At 37.1% G+C, this 25259-nt stretch overlaps 3 protein-coding genes across 6 annotated transcripts in view; 1 reads left to right on the top strand and 2 right to left on the bottom strand.

Annotated features, from left to right (window-relative positions):
- The window catches only part of SULT6B1 (sulfotransferase family 6B member 1), a 13723-nt gene extending 1608 nt beyond the window's left edge, over positions 1-12115 (bottom strand). Inside the window, exons 1-6 of the mRNA XM_006910392.2 lie at positions 11968-12115; positions 10968-11080; positions 8648-8737; positions 5917-6043; positions 3091-3185; positions 63-219 (exon numbers count right to left, since the gene is read on the bottom strand). Coding sequence (XP_006910454.2) covers positions 63-219; positions 3091-3185; positions 5917-6043; positions 8648-8737; positions 10968-11080; positions 11968-12052 — 667 coding nt within the window. The 5' untranslated portion in view covers positions 12053-12115. The remainder of the gene's footprint in view (positions 1-62; positions 220-3090; positions 3186-5916; positions 6044-8647; positions 8738-10967; positions 11081-11967) is intronic.
- The window catches only part of CEBPZOS (CEBPZ opposite strand), a 33144-nt gene extending 9031 nt beyond the window's left edge, over positions 1-24113 (top strand). The window contains exons 1-5 of one of the 3 annotated variants that reach the window (XM_025045684.1): positions 14265-14367; positions 20778-20893; positions 21983-22027; positions 22561-22645; positions 23886-24113. In XM_025045684.1, the coding sequence (XP_024901452.1) occupies positions 20779-20893; positions 21983-22027; positions 22561-22643 (243 nt within the window). In that variant the 5' untranslated portion in view covers positions 14265-14367; position 20778 and the 3' untranslated portion in view covers positions 22644-22645; positions 23886-24113. Of the gene's footprint in view, positions 1-14264; positions 14368-18288; positions 18374-20777; positions 20894-21982; positions 22028-22560; positions 22646-23885 lie in introns of those variants that run through there. The other 2 variants (XM_025045683.1, XM_025045685.1) reach the window with 2 other exon arrangements.
- CEBPZ (CCAAT enhancer binding protein zeta) overlaps positions 22549-25259 on the bottom strand; it is a 19849-nt gene continuing 17138 nt past the window's right edge. Inside the window, exons 13-15 of one of the 2 annotated variants that reach the window (XM_025045681.1) lie at positions 23574-23635; positions 23407-23488; positions 22549-22821 (exon numbers count right to left, since the gene is read on the bottom strand). In XM_025045681.1, the coding sequence (XP_024901449.1) occupies positions 22670-22821; positions 23407-23488; positions 23574-23635 (296 nt within the window). In that variant the 3' untranslated portion in view covers positions 22549-22669. The remainder of the gene's footprint in view (positions 22822-23406; positions 23489-23573; positions 23636-25259) is intronic. The other variant, XM_006910391.3, reaches the window with a different exon arrangement.

Raw genomic sequence — 25259 nt, forward strand, 5'->3', positions numbered from 1 at the left:
GTTATGTGGATTGCCTATTACATGCAAATTAACGGATGTCCCAGAAACCAATGCAACTTTACCTTTGCGGAATAGAAACGGGCCAATAGCCCCGTGTGTTTCCTGGGACTTGGCTCGCATTGCTTGGAAGGTACTCTGAGCCGAGATGGTTTGAATCTGCTCCCCAGTTGGAGAGAATCCAAAGAACTCAGCAATTTGTTTTATTCCAGCGGTCAGATTCTGAAAATAAAATTTTAAAGGATGACCCTCTTTCTATGGGAATTGTGTCCTGAGCAAAGACAAGCTTCTTAAACAGAAAGGATTGATTAAGCCCAACTATCTAATCATGTTTCTCCCTCTTTAGATTTACTTTGATATCTCTATGTAAAGAGTCAAGATGTCCTTATAAGATATTCTGTATCAGTCTTATTTTATAGTTTTAGTTTATGATTCTTGTTATTTAGGATATAAATGACAGCAAGCATTAATTATTAGATTATAATTTTATCTAAGATGATAGTCATTTATTTTTTTTAAAAAGTATCAGTCTGAGGAAATTGGTGTATTTGTATGTGCTCAATTTAAATTTTGTTTTCTCCTGAATCCTATTTATAGCTAATGTTTAATTCCATCAAGAAAGTCTAATTTTTAAAATCATAGAAATTAGAAGGGACTTGAAATTTATCTTGTCTAGATACCCTTGTAAATCATGAACTCCCCCCGCCACCCACCCCACCACCAGTGTCCCTGATCAATGGAGATTTTATTTATTTATTTATTTATTTTTAAAATTTTGTTTATGCCTACACCCGGTCTTCCTAGGTGGTCTCCCTTCCAAGAACTAACCAGGCCTGACCCTGCTTAGTTTCCGAGATCAGACGAGATTGGGCATGCTTAGGGTGGCATGGCCTTAGACTCAATGGAGATATATAAAGCTTCTAGAACAGTTTCTTAAACTCTATTCAACAAAACACTAACATACTCAAGATGGTGATAGATGTTTCATGAAAAAAAAAAGGAGAGTAAAGGGTTGAGGTCAAATAAGTTTGGAATCCTTCATGTTAAACAAAGGTAAGCCTTTTTTTTTTTTTTCCTACAGGATCTTGCAGTCGTTAGTAGGCCAATATGCAATGTGAATTTCCCAATGGAGAAGGTTATCTAATACAGCAGTTCCCAAATCAGTTTGCACAAGCAACTTCATTCCAACCCCCAAGAAAGAATTATTAGAATCAGGGGCACTCTGGCATTCTACAGAGGACAAATTTTAGAAACATTATTGTAAACCAGAGGGAGAAAACACTAAATTAGTACATTCTTTCATGTTATATAAATGCATCCTATAAACAGAAGAAATGGATTAAATTATACTTTCTCTTGATAAGACAAGAGAGACTCGTATTAAAAATGCAGTGCACTTAGAGAGCATTTTACACACTCCTTTCTCTTTAACATACTTTCTTCATTGAGGTCCAGGAGTATGGTTTTCCTCCTACCTCATTAGTCAATCTTTCTTAGTCTCCTTTGCTGATTCCTCCTCTTTTTCCCAAACTCTTTAGACTAGAGGTCTCCCAGGCTCAGTTCTCAGCCTTCCCTTCTCTGTCCATATACTTACATACATAGGTATACAATCTCATGGTTTTAAATGCTGTCTATGTGCCAATGATTTGCAAATTTATATCTATATCCCAGAGCTCTCTCTGCATTCAATACGTTTATATCCACCTGCCTACTTGACCTCTCCATTTGGATGACTAATTAACATCTCAAACTTAGCATGTCCGAAAAACCAAACCCTGGTCATCCCCACAATCCCACTTCACCTGTTGCCATCTTCTACTCCAATGATAACAACTCAATCCTCCCAGTTGGTTAGGTCAATAATATTGCAGTCTATTTTGACTTCTCTTTTTTTCTCACTACTCTTACCCCATCCATTCCTATTGGCCCTTCTTTCAATATATACCCAGAATTCAACCACTCCTCATCACCTCCACTGCTTCCTCTGCTCTGAGCCACCATCTCCCCTTGCTTGGACTACTGCAGTAGCCTCCCTATAGTTTTCCTTGCACTATCTTGCTCCTCCGCAGTCTGTTCTCACACACCAGCCAGAATGATCCTATTAAAAACACATCAACACCTACTGCTGTTTTTCTTGAATCTTGCAATGACTTCCCATTTCACTCAGAGTGGAAGCCAGAGTAATTTCAATGACTTGCTACACCATCCTTCATACTCCACACCATTCCATTCCCTATCCTCTGTTCTCATTGGTTAGTCTCCCCTGGTACGCATCTACTGACTCAGCCATATCCACCTCCTTCCTGTCCCTTAATCACACTGAGAACTACTACCTCAAGACCTTTGCTCCAGTCAATTCTCTCTGCCTGGAAAGTTATTACCTTGGCTCACTTTCTCACTTCTTTCAAAGCTTTGCTCACATCTCATTCTCTCCATGAAGTTTCCTCTTACCATCCATCCTATTTTATACTGGAATTTGTCCAGCATCCCAATCCTCCAACCCCTGGCATTTCCAGTTTTCCTTAATCAGCTATGCCATTTCTTTTAATCGCTTATTATATACATTTTAATTTTATTATGTTTATTACTTATCGTTCTGTCTCTCTGCCTTCTCCAGTTAGCATGTAAGCTTCTCCAGAGCAGTGATCTTTGACTGGTCTGTTCACTGATATATCTGTCACAAGTGCCTAGAACAATGCCAAGCAATCACTCACTAAATGTTTGTGAATAAACAATTTTTAAAAATATGGAAAAATCAGTTCACAGCCAAATGCATGTTCAATTAATTGTCAATTGAGACCTACCTATTGTTTTTCACATACTTAATTTGAACCGTCTATCATAAATGAAAAAAAAAAAGCAGCCACTGTTAATAGTAGGTTGCTAAGTATTATTTTATTTCTGTTAAATAAACAAGTTAAACACTTATGCATTGTTTGTTTTTTTTTCCCTAGCACTATACCACATATCTGGAATATTCTATTTTACAACGGAATACAATATGTGTCCATACACCCAGACATTTTGAGTAAGTGCTCTATGTTGTAGTTTATCATAAATCTTGCTATAGAATATCAATAATCATAATCTCACCTCTTTCAGGTCTTCATATAATATGAACTTAACATTTTCATGATCAAGATGTTTGCTCCAGTTAACTGCAAAATCAAAATAGCTTCCCCAAGAAACTAAAAGCACAAGGGGGGAAAAAAACTTCTTAAAGAATGTTAAATAACTGAGGTTAAAATGATAAATGGTTGATTTATGCTCTAAAATATAAACTATTTATATGTATGAGCTCCAAAAGAATTGGCATCAACCTGTCCTATTGTCAGATTTCTATTCATCTTATCTTCATAAATAACACTACTAAGCAAGTTATAAAAATGGTTTGATAAAAACTACCAGACATCCAGGAATATTTAGGTGAATAAAATAATTCAGAAATAGTGAATGATACAAAATATTGGTAGAGATAATGCCAGAAAGAAATGATGTTATGTAGATCACCATTGTCCCATAGGAATTTAATATAAGCCATATCTATAATTTAAAATTTTCTAGTAGCCACATTAAGAAAAGCAAAAAGAAAAAGGTGAAATTTGTTTTAATATTTTACTTAACCCAATAGATCCAAAAATATTATTTCAGCATGTAGTTAACATAAAAATTATTAACGAGCCATTACACATTATTTTGATATTCTAAGTCTTCAAAAGCCAGGGGTATTTTGCACTTAACAGAGAATCTCAATTTGAATGCTAAGTTTTTATCAGAAATACTTATATGTTTAGACTTCCTAAAACTTATAGTTAGAAAAGTAAACTCACACACTCAACTTGTACCAAACTTAGTTAAAAGTTTCCAATAAATGGATTAAGTACCTGTTTTTTTTTTATCTTAATTTAAATTAATTAAAATAAAATAAAATAAAAAATTTAACTCCTCAATTGCACTAGTCACGTTTCAGGTGCTCAGTTCCCACAAGTGGTTACTGGCTATCGCATTGGACAGTGCAGATCTAGACATTGATCAGCTGTGCTGCTTACTAACTGTGCGACTTTGAGCACCTCCCCAATTCTCTTTGTGCCTTAGTTTCCTCATCTCTAAAATGGGGTGCTAGGGATAGCATGTAGTGTCTGGCATGCAGTAAATGCTCAGTAAATGGTAGCTATTTTATTCTATCTAATATTAATTACTAATTTATCATAAGAAGTGAACCCCAAACTAAGCCTTCTCATTCCAAATCCTACATATTTCCAGGGTCTTTGGCTGCCTCCATAAGTTGAATTTAATAAGTTCTTAAGGCAGAAACTCCATCCAAGTTATCACCACCATATCTTATCATTATCAATTAAATTAGGTTAGTGATGGATAGGGCAACAAAGATGTCCTAAAACAGATTGTCCCAATCATGACAGGTTTCTCATCATTGAGTGTTTTCTTGTATTATTAGTGGTGTAATGTTTCAAACTTGCCTCAACTGTCTTAGTGAATGGTTACCAGACAAACCAAAGCTTTCTTATTTGTGCTTCATCAGCACCTTCTATGCACTTTCTTTTTTCTCCTACATCCCAATCTCAATATTTATTTATTTATTAAAGAGCGAGTACAGTGTCCATGCATGTGAGGTGGTATGATATTGCTGTGCTTATCACCTTTAAAAATGGTCCTCTTAGAGGGACCGGGCAACAGCTTTTCCTCTAGGTTAATCTGGCCTAAATTCTTCCTTCTGTAAAGACTCAACAGAGCCACTAGTAAAAGGAGGCATCTATTCTCTGGCCACTATACCCATGGAAGTAGAGTCACTGCCACTTACAAGCAGTGAGACCATTGACAAGTGATTCAACTTTTTAAAAATTAGTTTCCTCATCTGTGCCAGTGGAGCTAATACTGCCTTACTCATAGCTTGTTATGGTCTTAAATAAAACCATGCATATAGAACACCTAGGTTAGCACCTGGAGTATTAATAGGCTCTTATAAAATTGTAGCTAACAATAACCAGAGCTAAAACATCAACATGGTCCGGCAAACAAATATCTTAGGTGTGGCTGCTCAGTGTCATGGTTTTATCTTTTCTCTTTTTCTCTCTCTCTCTCTTTTTTTCTCTCTCTCTTTTTTTCTCTCTCTCTCTCTTTTCCTCTCTCTCTCTCTTTTCCTCTCTCTCTCTCTTTTCCTCTCTCTCTCTCTTTTCCTCTCTCTCTCTCTTTTCCTCTCTCTCTCTCTTTTCCTCTCTCTCTCTCTTTTCCTCTCTCTCTCTCTTTTCCTCTCTCTCTCTCTTTTCCTCTCTCTCTCTCTTTTCCTCTCTCTCTCTCTTTTCCTCTCTCTCTCTCTTTTCCTCTCTCTCTCTCTTTTCCTCTCTCTCTCTCTTTTCCTCTCTCTCTCTCTTTTCCTCTCTCTCTCTCTTTTCCTCTCTCTCTCTCTTTTCCTCTCTCTCTCTCTTTTCCTCTCTCTCTCTCTTTTTTTCTCTCTCTCTCTCTTTCACTCACTCACTCACTCTCACTCTCACTCACTGTCTCACTCACTCTCTCTTACTCTCTCTCTCTTACTCTCTCTCTCTCTCTCTCTCTCTCTCTCTCTCTCTCTCTCTCTCTCTCTCTTAATTATTGTGTTATACAAAGACTATGGGAAATGAACTAAAAATGCTTTTCTACATGACTGTGTTATATGCCTCTTTGTTCCATGTCTGTACTATGGTCACTTGATACAGTCAACATATAAATTGTCTAAATTATTTTTAAAAACAGTAATGTATTGTTTGATGCACAGAACTAGTGATGCAATAAAACTTAATTGAAAAGCAACTTTTGGGTTCCTGGATCTGCCCTAATCTCTTTTCTTTACCCTAAAACATATTTGAATTTTGATATTTCTGTGATCATCTGTTGAAGGAAGAATTCTTTTACCAGCAGCCATACCTTGTCCTTTCATGAACTGACTGAAGAAGTCATCCCATGAACCATAGCTTGGAATATCGGGAACATCATTGTGGAAATGGAAAAACGATACTGCTGTATCTTTAGGATTTCGAAATATCACCAATATCTAGGGGGAGAAAACTAAGTTAATTTATTGAGGTCTATGTTTTGAACTTTGGAAAAGTGAAAGGGTGAGCAATATCACATGTCTTGTATGCTACATAATTTTGTTAATATATAAAGAATGACAGTAAGAAATTGAGGTACAGGAGGTGGCAGATGGGGGAAGTCTGGAGAAAGGCGAGTAAAGAAGAAGAAAAAGATTGATGTTGTAGGAGAGGACTTTTGCTAATGAGTTTAGACAGTAAAAGAGGCATATGTAGAAGGTATTAAAAAGAAATAAAGAGCAAGCTCACAACTGCATGATCTGAAAGGTTAAACCCCCAAATAAAGTAAAAAATGCAAAATAATGTTAAGGACAATGAAAATAACATTTAGAGTTTGGTGGGAGATTAAAGAATGGCAGGCCCACTCTCGGGGCCTGAGGTATGACGAGTGATGTAGATGAAGCAGAACCTGTGACTTCTATGTTATGCCGAGATCTTCTCTGATAAGGAATTAACTCATTCTTTTAAATGAAAAGTGTGAAATAAACATTGTAAAGAGTAAACCCAAGAGAACCAAACAATTGCAGGAGGACCTCTGGCAGCCCCAAGTGAGGTTAAGCCTCCTGGCCTGACGATTTCCATTTCAAGTACTGAGGAACTGTGAAAATACAGTATTGAGCACAGTCAGTGACTGCTGGGGAATCTGAGATAACACACAAGAGGCTCCAAAGATGAGAAACTGGCAGATGCCATTTCAGTTTTGGAAAGGATGATAGTGTGGGTTTTGCAAAGTACAGATTTGTGAACCTGACCTCCATTTGGGGGAAGTGTTTAGAACTGACTAAATGGATGATTCAGGCCCACATAAAAGAGGAAGAAGTAACCACCGGGGAGTAGCGTGTGTTCTATGAGAATAAGTTGCTGCAAACATCAAGTTTTTCATGGACTTGGTTTCTATATTAGTAGATATATTGCTTATGATTTTTTTTTTATAAAATGAAGACTGTAAGCCAGAGAAGAAGCAATTATACATATAAAACTCATGTGCAAAAGAGGCTAAATAGTAAATTAATGTGAACATGCCTAGAAGTTTTTAGTGGCATTTCCACTGTCTTGACTAGACCATCATCGACATTTTAATATGTGATTTAGGTAAAGATATAGAAGCAATATTTATCAAATTTGTGGATGACACAAAACTGAGAGGGAATCAGGATCTCAAAACACTTAGTCATTCTAAAGAAATAACTAATAAGCTGGGGTCTATATCGTTCATATCTAAAAAGCACCCCCACCCCAAATTCAAATATAGCACATACTTGTCACTTGAGAGTGTTATATATATTTGGGGCTTTGACTACCACTCATTAGTCATCCTGGCTTGTAGCAGTTCATAATTTTACAGGGACATAAATGTGAATGGCGAGGGCCAGCTGGAGTGTGTACCAATCCCCAGCATCAATCTTTTACCTTGATTCTGTTGCTCTTTTCTTGCCTTTATATTTGTATGAAAGTAAAACTCTGTTTCACTCCAAATCCAAATGCTTTATAAATTACTTTAGCTTTGTTTCTAATGGAATAATTAAATGGAAAAAGTCACCTAGATTTGTGATTATATTTACCTACATTAAACTGGAGAAATGATATGTTAAAGTGGTATTTTTGATTTGGGAGATTCTCAATATAAAGACTTTAACAGAGCTGTTCAAAGCTGGCGTACTCAATAGAGTTGTACTCAATTGTAGTCCAGACGGCTGCTTAGTGGAAGTCATATACCTAATGGGGGTTGGAGTGGACACCTGTTTAGGTATTTTCCAATTCTAAGCTCCTAGGATTCTTGGCTCCTAGCCGCTAATTCTAAGCCTCTGCTTCCCTAGTGATTTATTTCCAACTCTTCCTTTCCTCCTCCACTTCCCCACCTTCCTCTTACCATTGCAGTTATCTTAGGGGGCTTCCTCCTTCCTCTTCCTTTGCTATTTTTGCACTATCCTGTCACTCTTATTTGCAGCATTCAAGAGTTTAAATACTTATTTTAATTAAATCTAATCTTTGCTCCTGAGACACGCAAAAGTGTACCTAGAAATAAGGACTGGAGGGGAGACCAGGTGAAAACAAAAAGAATTGGATAAAAACTAATAATTGCGAGAACAGATCAATACCAATTAATGAAACGAGATGTTTTAAACAAATAAGACTTGCCAAAGCACCTTTAGTTATTTAGACATGATGTGAAGTTGCTATTACATGTGAAATTCAGAAATAAAATCGTTTCGGACTTCAGGTAAATAGTGCTCACCAGATGGAACCAAAAGAACATTTTGCGCTCATTTTCGTAGGTTGTAATATTTTGATAAATATTCTAAATATCTTAGTGGAATTCTGAAGTCTCTTCACTATAAAACAGATTTTAAAATATGTACGATTTATATCCTAGCTGACAACGCTTTAGATTTGAAAGTAACTATAGCAAATATACCTGAAGAAACAAGCAAAGAAATACTAAAATTTCACACTTTCTTTATAAAAATTCTATGATGAGGAGCAAATTCATCACATAACTCAGAATGTCAATATCTATACATTTAAAAACTTCAAATTGAAATACCAGTAGGAAAGACACTCACCTTGACTTTATTCTTGAAGATGGACCCAGGTAATTTGTCATAATGGAGGTGAGTTGCCAAAATCCTTGGTGATGGAAACTCTTTCATTCTCTTAAAAATAAAGTAAGGTGAAAATGTGTGTATGTGTGTAGTGAATTACTCTTAAGTTTAGTATCTGAATGGTAGTTTTAAGCATTAGTATTGTGGTGTCTTCTCTTCCTCCTCTAATTTTTCTTTATTCTTATTTTATTACTTTGTAGGGATGAGGAATAGAGAATCATAAATGAATAATTAATTAAAATCTACCTTTTGATCTTCCTTGTTGGATCCTGCTTATCATTTTTGTTCTTTGGGGAGAAATTTACCTTTTAACACAATCATAGCAAATTCATTTTGTTCAAGACAGCTCATAATCTGCAATCCACTCTTACACTTAATTTGGATTTTTTTTTATATTCAAGGTCTTTAACAAAAATATTCACGTCTTCCCATAGCTCCACCAAATCCATTTTTAACATCTAAATCTTTTTTTTTTTTTGCCAATGAGACTACACGTAATCAAATATCCCAACAGAGCCTGAAAGTGCAGTCACTTAAATATCTGAGAAATATTTTATGAGAGAAATTCTTGTCAGTATGACTCAGTGATTGATTCTGTTTCTGTTTTTTTTTTCTCTAATTTACTTCAACTGATAATTTAAAAAATGAAGTTACCTGTTTAATCTGTAAAGGTTAAAGGTTTTATCCTAAAATCATACCTTTTGTATTTGGTAGGTGGGGTGCTAAGGCTTGAAGTGTTTATTTCCACTTGTAGAGGTCACTCACTGCTTGGTGACATCACTTCAAGTGATAAAATGATATTTAGACATTTATGGCTAATTGTTTTATAAAAGATTAGTGGAGATCCCCGCTCAAGCAAAGAGGCAAAAAATGAGGTTAAAAAAAATTTAAATCAATGATATGGGTCCAAGTGGTGATTAGTAGTAATAATACTTGATTTACATAAAATTTCACTTTTTAGATTTGGACTTACTTTACATTCGCTCACAATAATCTTCTCAGGTTGATATTATAACCCCCATTTTAGAGATTAACAATAAGCTTTGAGGTTTTAAGTGCTTTGTGCGAAAATCACACGGATGGTAATTTTCAGATTAGGTTATAGAGTACTTTTTTCTACTAAACTGCGCAGCCAAAAATCACATAAAAACATGATTTCCTAAAAGGATTAGAAAAATATCCAAGAGAAAAATGGGAGTTAAGTGTAACAAAGCTAGATAAACATATAATATGTTCACAAAAATGTGTGACATAGCCAAACTGTAACAATGTAGACTAAATATATCTGTATCTTGTTTAAAAATATAGTGTATTTTAGAAAAGTTTTCTGTAAAGTAAATAACTCTTACGTGGAGCTCATTCTCTCACTGATTTCCATTTTAAAACAAAGACACATTGCATAGGAAAATGTTTTTGTTCTAGGTATGATGAAATTATAATTAAAATACAAAAAGGTCTTTAAATATCTGAAGAAAAAAAACATTTCTGATAAATTACGGATATTCAAAACCTGAAATACCATACTGAGTTAAAACACTTTCTAGAAACCTTGGAGCTAGGATCATGTCTCACTCACTTTGTAAAACATTTTAATGTTAATTTAGGTTCTTCTGGAAGACCTCCTTATTTTAAATATCATCTGGACCTTTTTCTAAAGCTTGAAATTCTCTTAACTGGAAGTACAGCTTTTAATTGCATAATTAGAGCTAAGATTTAGAATGCAGGGACCTGAAGACAGAAGTGATGCCTTGCTTTACATTCACAGTAAAGTTCCTGGAGAAATAGAGAGAAACCTGGATGAGGAACAGATTACCAGGTTTTCCATGACGTAAAGTGTTTTCAAGAGCTTGGGTGATTAAGCTTAGAGTCAAGTTTTGACATGTCAAAATCATGATCAGGAAGAAAAATTCTTCCCAGTGTCCTAAAGTAATATCACAGGAAATTTCCTACATATAAGTGGTTCGTGTCACAAAGTTCAGTTCAAGGTTATGTCTTTGGAAATTAAAATAGACTTTCCTGGAAACAATTGTATAAATAATGTAAAAATTTACAAGCCATAATATTAGCCCTATTTAAATCATAAGAGAAACCTGTTTATCTCAGTGATGGGTAATAACACAGGCAAATACAATAATAATAGTTATATTGGTAAGGTGAGTAATAACAGGTAAGATAACCTGTGACATACAATGTAACACATTTTTAAAAGAGAAGTTGAAAAGTTGGACAATGGTAGCATCGTTTTTAAAGGTGATGCTAAACACTCGGGTTTTATACTAACCTGATATTTTTCTGGGTCCCCACATTCAAGAACTGGGAATTCTGAATATTTATACTTTTTTTTGGAATCAGCAGATATTAATTCACTAATGATGTGAAGAATCCAATTTGAACCTGTAAGAAAAACCAGACAAAACTCATTAAGGAGTCGATGTAGCAAAGGCATATTACTTTATTGTATACATCATAAAAATTAAAATCTACTGCCATTCCCTGATGTACATAGCTGGTTCTCCTGCTTTTAACAGAACCTGGGCTTGGAAAGAAACAAAGGTTTGTAGAAGACAATATTTACTTGCATTCATATAAAATTCAACATCTTATTTCTCAGATTTCTCCTTTAACAAGAGACAATGCTTCTTTTTGAATCTAGAATATGTTCCTTATAGAAAAATGTTATGCTATGGCAATGATTGTTTATTATATATCATATTATTTTTACTTTAAATTAATAAATATTTTCAATAGGAGTATATAATTTTAAATTTATAAAATCCCAACATCAATTAAGAGAAAGAAAAATATTAAATGAGGTTGGCTTTAATAAACACTTAGAGATGAAATAACAGTTTAAAAAAATAAAAAGTTGATTGTGTAAAATAGGATAATTTAGATTCTTAATGTTTTATCCTCCAGCGATGAACGACCCATGTAAAACTGGTTTGAGAAACTGGAGGACTGATGCTTGTTCCTGAAAAATAATCTATTACATGGCAACTGGACTCTCTTGCATTCATGTTTCTTTTTGCCAGCCCCTCCATGCATCAGCCATCACGTTCGTTTCACGCAGACCTCTTTTTCAGACATTGGGGTTTCTAAATCTAGCAGTTCTAGTTATGGATTTTGCAACCTATTTTCTTACCCATCTTGGCCATCCTCCTCTCTGATTTCTAACTGACTTCCTGCAGAGATGAACTGCCTTCTTCTCACCTTTGCCTTGCACCCTGCCCAACCCACTCACTATAAAAAAGTGCCTTTGCAGAACACGAGTTGTTATTTACCACACTTTGGATAAGATGCGAGCACCATGTCATCACTTCTGGCTTCAAAGGTGTCCAAGGCTTGGAAAGTTTCTGAGGTACACATGGTGATTGGGTAAGGAATCCCCTGATAAGTGAAAAACAAGCGAGAAAGTGCAGTTTCTTTGGATTTTTCCAAAGCTTCATCAATGTAGTCAATTAATTTGGACTTATCAGCCATGCTGTCTCCGTGCTAATGAATCTGCTCTGTGGTTGTCTAGGGCCAGTGATGGCTTTTAATGAAGCTTTTCAGAAAGTGGAACAAAGGGCTCCTCTCAGTCACATGAGAAAGAAATCATTTCATCATCCAGCCCCCACCCCCAATCTTTCTGAATACCTACCTCTGACAAAAGGCAAATCACAGGTGCAAAACAGGCTGAGGCCAGGGAATATTATTCCAAGGGTTGATTATATTACAATTATAGGCAACCCTCCCAAGTAAGAATGGAACCTCTTAATAGACAATAATAGATATTAAATATCTAACAAACAGTTATTTAATTGAATCAGGTATACGATTTTGTTATTAGCCAAAAGCAATTCACAGAATGAAACTTCAGCTCTCTCCTCGTTTGAATAGTTTTGCACATATGTCCTACATGGTGTGTCAAGGAAGCAATGGGATGGAGAGAGAATTTAGTGGTGTGGGAAAGAGGCTATGATTTGGAGGCAATCCCAGGCATCAGGCTCACACCTGTCACTTACTGGCTCAATAGATTTAGAAATCTGAAGACCTGAGTTTGAATCTTGGCTCTACCACTTACTAATTGTATTATTTTGAGCTCATAATACACCTTCAAAAGTCTATATGTAAAATGGGGATAATGATAGCTGTTCTTCCTGACCTACTTAACAATAGAGTTATGTGGTTCATAGAAAGGACATGCCTTGTCAAGGGGAACACACAATACTATGGTATCTCCTGTCTTCTGAGCTTATTCCCTGCTGGTCAAGGGCTCCAGAGTGAGATGCCAACTCTCTGAGATACAGTCTTTCCCCAACAGCCACTCCCTTCTTTTTCCATTGAATAAATTGGACTATAATTCTCACCTGCTTTGCAGCTTAGTGTGGCTGTGGGTCTAGTGAGAGGTGAGCGAAAGTAATGTGTGCAACTTCCTGGTCATATCCTTGACATAGGAAGTTATGTTGTTCTCTAATTCTTTATCCCCTTTCACACACCTTGAGGACAGACACGATGCTGGCCAGCCAGACTTGCAAATTCAGAGAAAAACAACTTTCCAGGGGATGGTCAACCCAGATAGGGGAAACCTGGCTTACTGGACGGCCTGGTGAAATAAAGCTACCCTCCCACGACACCCCCTGCATATAACAAACCTTCTGAACTGTATGCGAAAGAGTAGAATTGTCTATCATGTTAGACCACTGAAATGTTAATCTCCTTGTTACAGTAATTTATCCTATATTCTATTAAGTACACTTTCTGGGTCAGAATTTACTCTCTTTGGCATCTTCGTAAGCCAGGCATTCATAAACATATACTGAGCTTTTCGTCTTTCTCTCCCATTCTCTTCTCCATGTTATCTTCTTTCTTTTCCATTTTTTTCCCTCTAACCCTAGGAACATATTTTAAAATAATAATAATAATAATTATTATTATTATCTTCTCTAAACTAATGCTAACACTTAAGAAGTTAACTTCTAGTTATGCATAGTTACCTAGCTGCTACAGTCATTTATATATCAGTTAAATTAATCGCTAACATTATTTAATAGTAGCTAACAAAAAATTGATCACTTTAGGTACCACACATTCTGCCAAGCTGGTAAGATAACATGGATGATTTAATGTAACTTCATATGCATAACAGGCCTATGAAATCAGCGTTACTGTTGTTACCATTTTACAGGTAGATTAATTGGAGTTTTACCCAGGAAAGTAGAGTCAGCCATTTGAGGAACTGGGATTGGAATGCAGGCCTCCTGCTGAGTCCCCTGGCAAAAAGACAATCCCAGCAAGATCTCTCTTAGGGGGCCCAGGTTTAATTAGTGCCCCTGCTTTCTCGGTACTTCTTTAATTGCTACAAGAAACAAGGCCATAGGACTTTTCATTGAAATAAAAAAATCTTACCTCCTGAGGAGAGACATTTTTATGACCACAAGGGAAATAAGTTTCCTGAGTTCTAGAAAACTTTATTTAATAACAGCATTTGGGGACAAACGCTATATCAAATTAATCATGAGATGCATTCCAATTTCAGAAATGTAAACCTGTGGAAACACATGCATTATGGAATTGAGGAAATTTTTTATGTCCACAGGACATATCTCGGGGAGGCAGCGGTGAATGCAGGAGGACCACTTTTAATCTCCATTTTACAGAGAGAAAAGAACTGACAGAAGAGAGTTCCTAGTTCGGAATAGGTATCTGGGTGTCATTATATTTGTGATTATTTTTTTAAGTTTGTAAAAAGGGAAAATTAAAAAATGGGAGTGTCTTACTATTTTTATATTTCCATACAGCACCCCCCCTTGAAGGTCTTATTACCTTATGTAATGATGGGATGCTATTTACTGTAGATGGGAAGGTTGTATATTTCAGAATTTCCCTCCCCAAAGAGAAAAGGGGTAGGACTGAATTCTCTGCCAAGCTGCTTAGTGGGATTATCCTGTTACATTATAAAGAGTCTTTGTTTCCCTGGGGAAGATAGAATTTAAGGCATTAATTCAAACGTTGTTGTTGTCCTTTGCTTGCATCTCAGTGAGTAAAACGTTAAAAAAGACAATATGGCTGGATCCTGTTCTGACACTAATGCCTGTAATTTTAGGAGGATTTGGAGGCTCTTAAGAATTGGTAATATGAGCTCTGATTTTTGTTAGTCTCTCTAGGATCAGAACAGCCTGTCAGCCTTACAGTTCTACATACTCGGCTCTAATTGTCTGTCGTGCATGAGGGGAGGAAACAGAAGCATGAATGATTGCGAAATAACACAGATCATATGACACATTTGCACCGGCGTGCCTTTGAGTACCGAGGGGCCTCATGTTCTGTGAAATCTCAGCTTGCCAATCAGCTCCTGGGGCCATTGAGGCATGGAGTAAGTAAGTGGCCGTAGACCTCTCAGCGCTGCCCTGGCTTGGCTCATGGCTCTGGTGGCAGCAGCACAGGAAGCTTAAAGCTTCTTTCTTTGAGATTAAAGAGACCGTTCCCACTTACCTTATTTTCTTTTAATTTTTGTCCTAGACTATGGACTTACACCAAAAAAGAAAGAGAGAGAGTGAGAGAGAGAGAGAGAGAGAGAACAGGTGACAATAAAAAAAGAAGTCTAGGGTGATTGAAATCGTCTGATTAGGAAAGCAGGAATCAAGTACCATATTGCTCCTTTGTGTCGGTTGGCCCAAGACTGGTTTTTAGAGATAGGTAAATCAGCCCCTCCAGTTCTATCTTCCTCTCTATGTAGTGAGGTGCCCCTTTAGGGTTAAGCTGTGCTTTTCTCCCCTCTTCTTTAGCAAGGGAAAAGTTTTTTCCCAGTGTAGTTCAGGATTGAAATTTACCTTGGAATTCCATGTGTTGGAAGAGGGATGTAACCTCTTTGTATTTGGGGATTTACTAAAACTGGCTCCCCTCTTCAGAAGTTGAACACTAGGGAGGTAGGATGGAGATCAGGAGATGATGGATGCTGAAAACACTCAGGATCCAGGGGCGTTTATCTGGTAATGCTTTTGCCTTATAGATAGAGGGTGATGGAGAACCACTCCCAGTGACCAGGAGCCACCAGAGCAGGGAGCCTGCCCCCACCACCCCAGCCTCAGGGACAGTAAACTCAGTGGCCACAGCATTCCACTTCTCTGTGTGTCCTATGGCCATCTGAAGGGAAGCCTGAGCCATCACCAAGATACTGGGCCTCTCTTGTCCAGTAGGTGCCCTTTGGCACCCACCCTCAGTGGGTCTTCTAGACTAATTTCCGCTGCCTCATATCAGGTGATTGACAGTGTTTTACCTTGAGGATCTCAGCCAGGTTGGTTAGCTGCTCTTCCTCTAAGGTGACCATGGGATAAGAGAGAGCAGACTTCGTAGGTACTTATAAGTATGGAGATCCCTGCTGCCCTTGCACTTCTAATCACTATAGAAGATTGAGACTAGCCAGCTTCTGTGCCTGGGGCATGATGTAACAAGTAGAATTTCCTCTTGGCCACTTGCATCTCTCTGCCAGAGTGAGCAAATCAGGATCACACTGGGAATGTACAGGACTCTTTGGGAAGGGTGCGCAAATCAGGATCACACTGGGAATGTACAGGACTCTTTGGGAAGGGTGCTGGAGACTTGGAGGAGGATTGACTGGATTTCTGAACTGAAGAGCTTGAGCATTTGCAGATGGGGTTGGGGCTGGGGCAGGTTAGTTACCCCCTCCTCCTCAATTATGTAGCACTTACACCTGCTACTTGTGAGTCCCTCTACTTGACACTTATATCAGTGCCACTTTGAAAATCTGCCACTAGAGTCTCTCCCACCTGTCCCAACACCCTCTGTCCTCTACCCCAAATCATTGACCAAATCAACTTGATGAGTCTCCACTAGAGTCTCCACTTTTCCTGCCCTAAACCTTGTGGCCAAATGGTCTTTTATCTCAAAACATGTTTGTGAAATCTACAGTGAGATCCAGGATGTGTAAGAAAGGAATATGAGGATGTCAAGTTTTGTGTGATACTGGGAAACTCCCACCCCAATTAACAACCTCCCTTAACTAGTTTCTGTACACTCCCTAACGGAAGTGATTGAGTTTCTGTGCAATTATTTCCACCTTTGCTATCAAGGATTTTTTTCCTCTTTTTTTCAGTCTGAACCATTCCAATTACCTTTTTATCTTATTTTGTCATCCTAGTACCTTTAACACTGATGCTCTAGCATTTCAAACCAAAGTCGTAGGGCCTGGCAGCATAGAGTAGTGTCTTAAATGATTAATATACACACACATATGTGTATATATAACAAATTATTGAAGTCATAAAGGTTGCTTTTAAAATGAGAAATGTTTATTATTTATTGTGAGTGAATCTTTGAATAGGGTTGAATCTTTAAAGATTGTAGATGTCCTGGTTGGAAGGGAAAGGGGAACCTCAACAGTGTAGGTGATGCCTGGGGGTGGAGTTCTAAAAAGTTTTGAGAAAAATAAGTTATGGCAGCAAAAACAATAACAAAGTAAAAATAACACGCAAGTGCCTCGCTGGTTGCTTGGCTCTTGACGGTTGGAACCTGGAAAAAGTCATTTTGCTAATTATTTTAGTGCAAAAGGAGATCTTATGAGAAAAACTTGAGAGAAAAATCAGATATGTAACATTAATAGAATGAAGTTTCAACCCAGAGGCAGTTTCTATAGAGCAGATAGATCAAGAGACTGTACGAAGCCCAAACATGAAGAGAATACCAGTAAAGTAGACATAGTAGAAGAGATTGGGGATCTGAATCTCTGTATTCCTTAGGGATCTTGACCAATAATGATATTATTAGCTTTAAATGAAAATAGTTTACGCACCCACATTCTCCACAATTTATGATAATTTAGTTGTGCAAATGAACCACATAGGCTGGATTGTGGGAGTTCAATAGGAAATTTGGGACAGAGAGCCCCTCAGAGGTACTTCCTTACTTGGCACTGACAAAGCCAGCTCCCAACTATCACCCCTTCCCTCAAACCTCATGGATATAACCCTCTGATCAGAAGCAAGGCCCTAATCATTGTGTGCTTTTCATTAATTATTTGTGGATGTATTTTACTCTTCGCTAGACTATAGAGTGAAGGTAGATCTGTGTCTATTTTGGGTATTCCAGGCTTTGTTTTCACCTGTACCTTAATATACTTTTATATTGCTCTTCTCTTCCTTCCCTTCTCATTCTCCCTTCTTTTCCTCCTCCCACCTGGTGGGTGGTACATGTAGTGCTTCTCAAATTTTAGTTTATGGGCTGCCAAAGCGAGCACTCGTTCTCAAATTTTGATCTGCAAACGCCTTAATTTGCAAACTAGGGATATGGCTAAAATGCCTGTCGATTCTGTAGATCTGCATTTCTAACAAGCTCCCAGGTGAGGCCGCTATTGCTGATTCTCAGAAACTACCGCATTTTGGGTTGAAGAGTGTAGAAAATGAGCACAAGCTTTGGAGTCAGTATCCTGCGTTCAAATCCCAGTTCTCTTATTAGCTGAGTGATTGTGGGCAGCGCAAGGCTTTCCCCTTCTCTGTAAAATGAGATATTCACAGTATAGGGCTGCTGTGAAGATTAAATAAGATAATGTACCGTATCCTGCAGGCAGGACCAACGGCCCCTTAGCAAAGAAGGAGAAACGGTAATTACGGTGTGGGGGCGGGGCCCACGTGGGAGGAGAGGGGCGCTGCCAACTCTTACGCATGCGCAGCCCTGCGTGCAGCGACGAAGGTAAGACTTCAGCGTGTGACCCTAGTTGGGTTTCTTGACTTTGGCTCCCGAGAGTGGGGAGCGGGTCAGGTCTTTTGGGGACCTCGCTAGAGTCCTCGTGTCGTGCCGAATATTAGGTTGTTACTGTCTGTAGTCCGCTGAAGGGAGCGCGGGGCTGGCCCCAGTGTTTCCGGGTCCCTCGGCGACCTTGGCCTCGCGGCAGCAGCTGTGCAGCCTGCGCTGCCAGCGCGTGCCAGCTGCAGGCTGGGCTGGAGCGTCCCGGCATCCGGGCGGGCCGTGGAGCGCCATGGGGAGCCAGGTTGCACGGAGAACCGGGAAGCTGGGGAGCAGGAGGCTCCAGTGACGCGGCGGGCCGCGAGGGGCTGAGGATCGTAGGTAGCCTGTCCGAGGCCGCACTCAGACACCTCGCTGGTTGCTTGGCTACTGACAGTTGGAACCTGGAAAAAGTCCTTTTGCTAATTAAACTTAGGGACGTAGCAGAGAAACTGTGTTCTCCAACATCTAGACTGTGAGAGACCTTGCTGTTTGAAATCACGTTGCCTAGAAATACTGAGCCGTGTTGATTTCCAGCTTTGGTGCACAGATGAGGGATTTTCAGACATTGAACATTTGTCTTAAGCTTGTGCACCCAGAGCCAACTTCTCAGCCCAGTGTGAAGTTAACACCATGATATACAGCTCTGCTTTTCTCTGAGCCCATCAGAGGACTGCTTTAAATTTCACTTCAGTTCCATCAAAATCTCTAATCTCGTTCTTCCTCTGCCAGTTAGTAAACTAACTTTGTCTTGGGTGGTATGCCTTTGGGTGGTCTTTATCAAATGGGGCTTTATCTGTCGTTATAAACACCTCTCTTGAAGCTGAGGGACTTAGAATGTAAAATGTGTGTGTATACATACATATTTAGGAAAGATAAATGCTTTATTATGTATACAGTGTTATTTGGATTTGTTTGAACTCTTAGCCTTGACTACTCCTAACAAAACAAAACAAAATTTTACTTGGATTCCTTACACTGTGGATCTGGCTGCAGGCAGGCCTTGTTTTGTTCTTTTCGCCCCTTGAACATTAAAAATAACCCCAAGACAGTGCCCTGTACTGATCAGGACTCATTTCTTGTCAATAACTGACAGCTCTGTAGCTAACAGCAAAACAATCCTCCCCACCCACTCACTTGCTTCTTTGCTGTATGTGTGTGTATGTGTGTATAACTTCTCTGCATCATTTAAGAATGTTTTAATCTTTTAGTCCCCAGGGTGATCATATTATCAAAATGAGAGCAGGCAATTTTGGGAGGAAGGGACACCTGGTAACAATATTAGTAGAGCAATCCTACAAAGGTAGGGTATTTAATTACCCGCCCCCCTCAGGCATTGTGAAAAGGAGTCAAAAGAGAATGGAGAAAACCCATTGAGCGAGAACTGGGACTGTAGAGTATTGAACATACCATCTCTGCACAAAAGGACAGTGAACAGTGTGACAAAGAGCACATACAGGACAATATCAGAATTCTGAGATTAAAATCCTGTTGTTCTGGACTTTAGAGTTAAAAGGAGGCAAAGTAAAAAACTTGGGTTTACATTTCATATATTCAGTAAGAGTCATCTATGCTATTTTCTTGGTATATAGCCCTTTTCCTTGTTTAGGTTTTCTTTAGAGAAAGAGAATACTCACATCCTCTCTTGATTAGCTTTTAATTACAAGAAGAGAATTAAGATCTAAAGTCTAGTCTTGCCACCTACTAGGTGATGGAGGCCCATCAATCGAATTGCCTGCTAAAGGGCCGATTACTGGGGTGCCACGTGTAGACTTGCTGCATCAGAATCTTGGGATTGGAGAATTGCAGGCTGAGACTCGGGAATGTACAGTTTTAACAAGGTTTTAGGTGATGCATTTAGTTTGAAAATAGAATAACAGCTCCTCAGGAACAAGAACCAGTTAATCACTCAGCTTTGTATAAAATGCCTGGACTGTGGCACATAGTTCAATATATGTTGTATAAATGAAAACCTCCAACTATAAAACATGTACAACTGTTTTCACATATTGTGCCCATTAGATCATATCTTAGTTCCTAGTTCAGCTAAAAAATATCATTTACCCTATCTCCCACCATTCTATATTCTCAGATTTTTAAATTGTAGTTCCATAAATTAATTCTTTTTTACAATTCCCTCAATTCTCTGTGCTTTATCCAATCCTGTCTTTGGTTCATTGTGCCTTGTGGGCATGGAGATTGAAAACTAGGAACGAAGTATGTCTAATACAAATAAGTACACAGTAACTTTGGGGTATTTTATTCCTATACAGATAATCAAACTGTGGGGATGAATTGGAGTTACTTTTATACAAGTGGTACTGTTTGGGTATGTTTACTTAGGTTTACGTATATTTGTTGTTAAATTTAGGATGGCCCGGACAATGGAACCACTGGCAAAGAAGATCTTTAGAGGAGTTTTAGTAGCTGAATTAGTGGGCATTTTTGGAGCATATGGTTTGTTTAATAAGATGAACACAAGCCAAGGTAATCATAATTCAGAAGTTATGTTTTTATAGAAGGGTAGGGTATACAGTTTATTAATGCATTTTAGGTGCTAAATGGCATTTTTAGAGAAACTGCTTCTTTAGATTCAGCATTGTTAGAGCATTTTTATGGGCATGAGGGGAGGCTAAGTGTTAAATATTATAGACTAAATGACTCTTAACTCCCTCCTAAAAAATTGTTAATGTCTGTAGACTAGGGAAAATGTTTCACACTTCTGTGGGTTTTACTAGTGAGGGACATACAGTAAGTGTCCTCGGTACGGCTTAGTTTGGGAGCACAGATGAAGAAATACACCTGTGTTTGGTAGATTGTGAAGGAGGTAGCATAGCCGAATTGTAACCAGTTTCTTAGGCTAGCAGAGTTCTGCATCAATACTGGGCACTAAAAACCTTTCCCATGCCACTAGCCATCACTAAAAGTGCTTTTTGACATTTTGTGGAGCTAAATTTTATATTAGAGCCCATAGATTTTTAAATTAGGAAGTGCTGCTTTCCCTAAACCAGTAAGTAGTCCAGGGTGGTAGCCATCTTTGAAACTTGTCATTTGTCTTCTTAAAGTACTGTACCGGTATACTGGAACACTGTGTCTCAAGATGCTACTGGATATTCAGTCTCTACACTTTTAAACTGTAAATTTAACTGTAAATAGGGGTATAAAAGAAAACATCCAAACAGTATTTAAAAGCAAATTGAAGATCAACTTTAAAAACTGGGTGTAGTACAGTCTTATTTATAATCCCCAAACAAGGTAAAATTGCATCTGTAAAAACAATAGTTACATCAGAGAATTACATATTAATGTTGAAAATTTGCTTTTAAATACCACTTCTAAATAAATTACATCACATATACAGGACAAAATTTTTAAAACTCCAAAATAACTATGGAAGGCTGAAAGGCAGTACAATTTAGACCCAAAAGGATAGTTCCTGGATTACTAGGATCTTAATACAAGTTTCTAATTAGCGAGTTTTCTATTTTATAGACCCTAAAGCTAGCACTAAATTATGGCACTACATGTTAACATAATGAATTTCTAATCATGTTTAATACTTTTTTGTTCCATCAGATTTCAGGCAAACAATGAGCAAGAAATTTCCCTTAATCTTGGAAGGTATGTTTTTCTTTAGGTAAAAGTTAAGACCACAAAACTTTTTTTGTGATGTCAATTTCCAAAAAAGTACTATTAATCTGCATTTTAACTCTGAGATCAAAGAGTAAATTCTCATCTAGTGTTCTCTAGATGAGAGCAGTTAGCTAATGTGCTGGACTCGTAATTCAAGTGGTCAAGAATGTGGACTTTGGAATGAGACATGTGAGGTGATGACAGAATCAAACCACAGCTTAAAACTTGAAACTGCTCTCAAGTTTCCTAACTTCTTTGAGCTGTTTCTTTCTCTGTCAAGTGGAGATAATAATGCCCACCTCATAAATTGTTGTAAGGATTAAATAAGATGACATTATGTAATTAGCACAGTATCTGGTATAAAGTAATGCTTAATAAATAGTGCTTATTACAATGCTTAGTATAGATACTAGAGCTTGCACATGAAATATGTAGCGAGGAAAAAGTTTGATTTTTCTCAATATTGTTTAATTTTAACATTTTTACATGATTTTATAAATGACAATTATGTTTTATTGTAGTTTATTACAAATCCATGGAACATTCTGGAATGTATGGAATCAGAGAACAAGATCAAGAAAAATGGTTGAACAGCAAAAGTTAGAGGTAAGTAGAGTTTTCATTTATCATTTATTTAGTAAACACTCGTTTTCTTTGCTTTTTAATTTTATGAGTGGTTTTTGGCCTCCTTTTGAAATTTTTCTTTTTCTTGATGATACTTTTCACATCTCTGTTGTGTAGCCAGTCATCACGTTCAGCCTCCCATTTAAGCTGTTTGAGACCTTTGGGAGGAGAAGAAATATGAGCATACCACACTCTAGACTCTTGGCGGCCCCACAGGACATCCTACTGAGTAACAGGGCCTTCCGGTCTGCCACTAGTAGCCATTTCCCATCCACTATGTAAATTCCATGCTTGTTTGTTACTTTCCTTCTATATTTATTATCAAAATTACTGTTTTAAAAATAAAAGATTACGACAGGAAAGGAACAAATGCTCTAAAGATTTTTCCCATGAACACTTTTACTGGAAGGCACAGAAGCCAGTAACTATCCATTTCAGAAATAATTAAAATGTCTATAAAGCATTTATAAAGTTACTTAAGCAAACTCATACTGTATAAAAATTAGCTTGCCTCCTTAAAAAAACTAAAGCAACTTCTGTAGGTTATAGTCTTTTTTGCTGTAGTCTACTTTTTAATCCTATATGCTCCCCAAATGGAGAGATGAAAAAGCCATTCCTTCCAGCTTATGAGGAACCATTTTATGCATTCCTACTATAAAAAAGTCCTCCAAAAAACTACACCTTCAGAAATTCTCTTAAGTTATGGCTATTTAAAAACCACAATTAAAAATTAAGTTACTCACTTGCATTATCTTTGTTAGCCATGGCATTCATGCCCATGTTATCAAACTTGGATCCCATATTTTCATCTAATAGGTGGCCAAACTTAAAAAAAAAAAATGATGCATATATTAGAAAACTTAAAACAATGTTAAACAGCTACCTTTTTAAAGCAGTACATTAGCCTTACCTCTTCAGCAGATACAAACAGGTTGGAGTCATTGAGATTTCTTTTCTTTTTTTTCCTGGGTCCTAAAAAGGGTATCAGCCTAGATTATTAAATCGTAAATCCAATGATTTTGGAAAAATATAAATCTTTCAATATGCTTTTGTTAAAAAATTGTATTTGGCTTAAAATACACAATTGCAATTATCTTACAGCACCATTAGGTAGCTGGCATTTAAAGACAAATATAATTTACTTAAGAGTTTGTATATATTATTTTTTCCAAGTACCCTAATAGTACTGTTTGGATGACAATAATATTTTCCTGCCTTTCAGATTTGGCCACCAATCAAGGTTTACCGTATTTCAATATCTAAGTAAGGCGAGATTAAAATTCCAAAGGTGACATGGATGAATTTTGGAATATTTAAGGCAAAATGAAAATTCTGATTATGACAGAAGTTTTGTTCTTTGGATTAACTGTGAAGAAATTGATGGAAGGTGTGTTTATTGTTCAAATAAAGTTTGTTCAAATAAAGTGGTTCTCCTAAAAAAAAAAAAAAAGCCTCACCTATAATTCTGAATATATAAACTTTTCAAAATAGATAATAGTAAAAGATCTATTTTTAATATTTATTAAATTTTAATTCACACATTTTAAATCCCATTATCTAAATATATATTAACTAGAAATATTCTTTTATCCATTTCCTGAAATAATATCCAAACTGTTTGCATCTTTGACATCAATGTCTCTGGCACTACTAAGAGGCGCTTTTTAAAAACAGCTTTCCTAAAGAATGACATTTGTCATAAAATTCAGCTGTTTTGGGTGTACAATTCAACGTGTTTTAGTAAATCTAGAGTTATTCAACTTCATCACAATGCAATTTTAGAACATTTCCATCAACTCTAAGAGATCCCTGGTGTCCATTTGCAGTCAGGTGCCCCCCTCCCAAGAAGGCTTTGCCTTTGCTGGCTAGTTTATATAAATAGAATCACATAAGTGGTTTTCTGTATCTGGCTTTCACTAAGCATAACATTTTTGAGGCTCATCCACATTATAGCATGTGTCAGCACTTCATTCTATTTTATTGCTAAATAGTATTCCATTATATGGGCATACCATATTTTGCTTATTCACCAGTCAATGAACATTTAGGTTGTTCCCACTTTTTGGCTATTATAAATAATACTAAGAACAATCATGTACAATAAGTCTTTGCATGAATATACCAGAGCCACTTTTGATAAAATAGTTTCTAAAGCATTTCATCTTAATTTTTATCAAAGTGAAACTTATGTTATTTAAGAATTATGCATGATACTATTGAATATTTTAAGATTGTTAAGCTAAAATGCCCATTGGTATAGCATTAGGAAAGGTATTTTTGGGGTTTTCATTCATCCTACAGGTATATATCTATAACTTCAATTAGTAAGCACTTCTGCTGTACTGCCTTCTAAGTTTCCTTAAGGTTTGTTTATCCTTAAGGATATCCAACATTTGCAAATGTGGGGTGAAACCCCTCCCTCAGGATCAGTCAATCAGTTTGAAGTTCCTTTGCCTCCTTTTGTTTTAATCAATTCTGTCAGGTACCCTTCAATCTGAATCTAAAACTATTATTGAGATCTGAGATCCTTTCAGCCTATTGTCTTCTGAAATAGTACTTTATTTTTCAAAATAAGACTACTGAGAGAGCATTTCTT

Source organism: Pteropus alecto, unplaced genomic scaffold (genome assembly GCF_000325575.1).
Source record: "Pteropus alecto unplaced genomic scaffold, ASM32557v1 scaffold61, whole genome shotgun sequence".
In the NCBI taxonomy this organism is placed as follows: domain Eukaryota; kingdom Metazoa; phylum Chordata; class Mammalia; order Chiroptera; family Pteropodidae; genus Pteropus; species Pteropus alecto.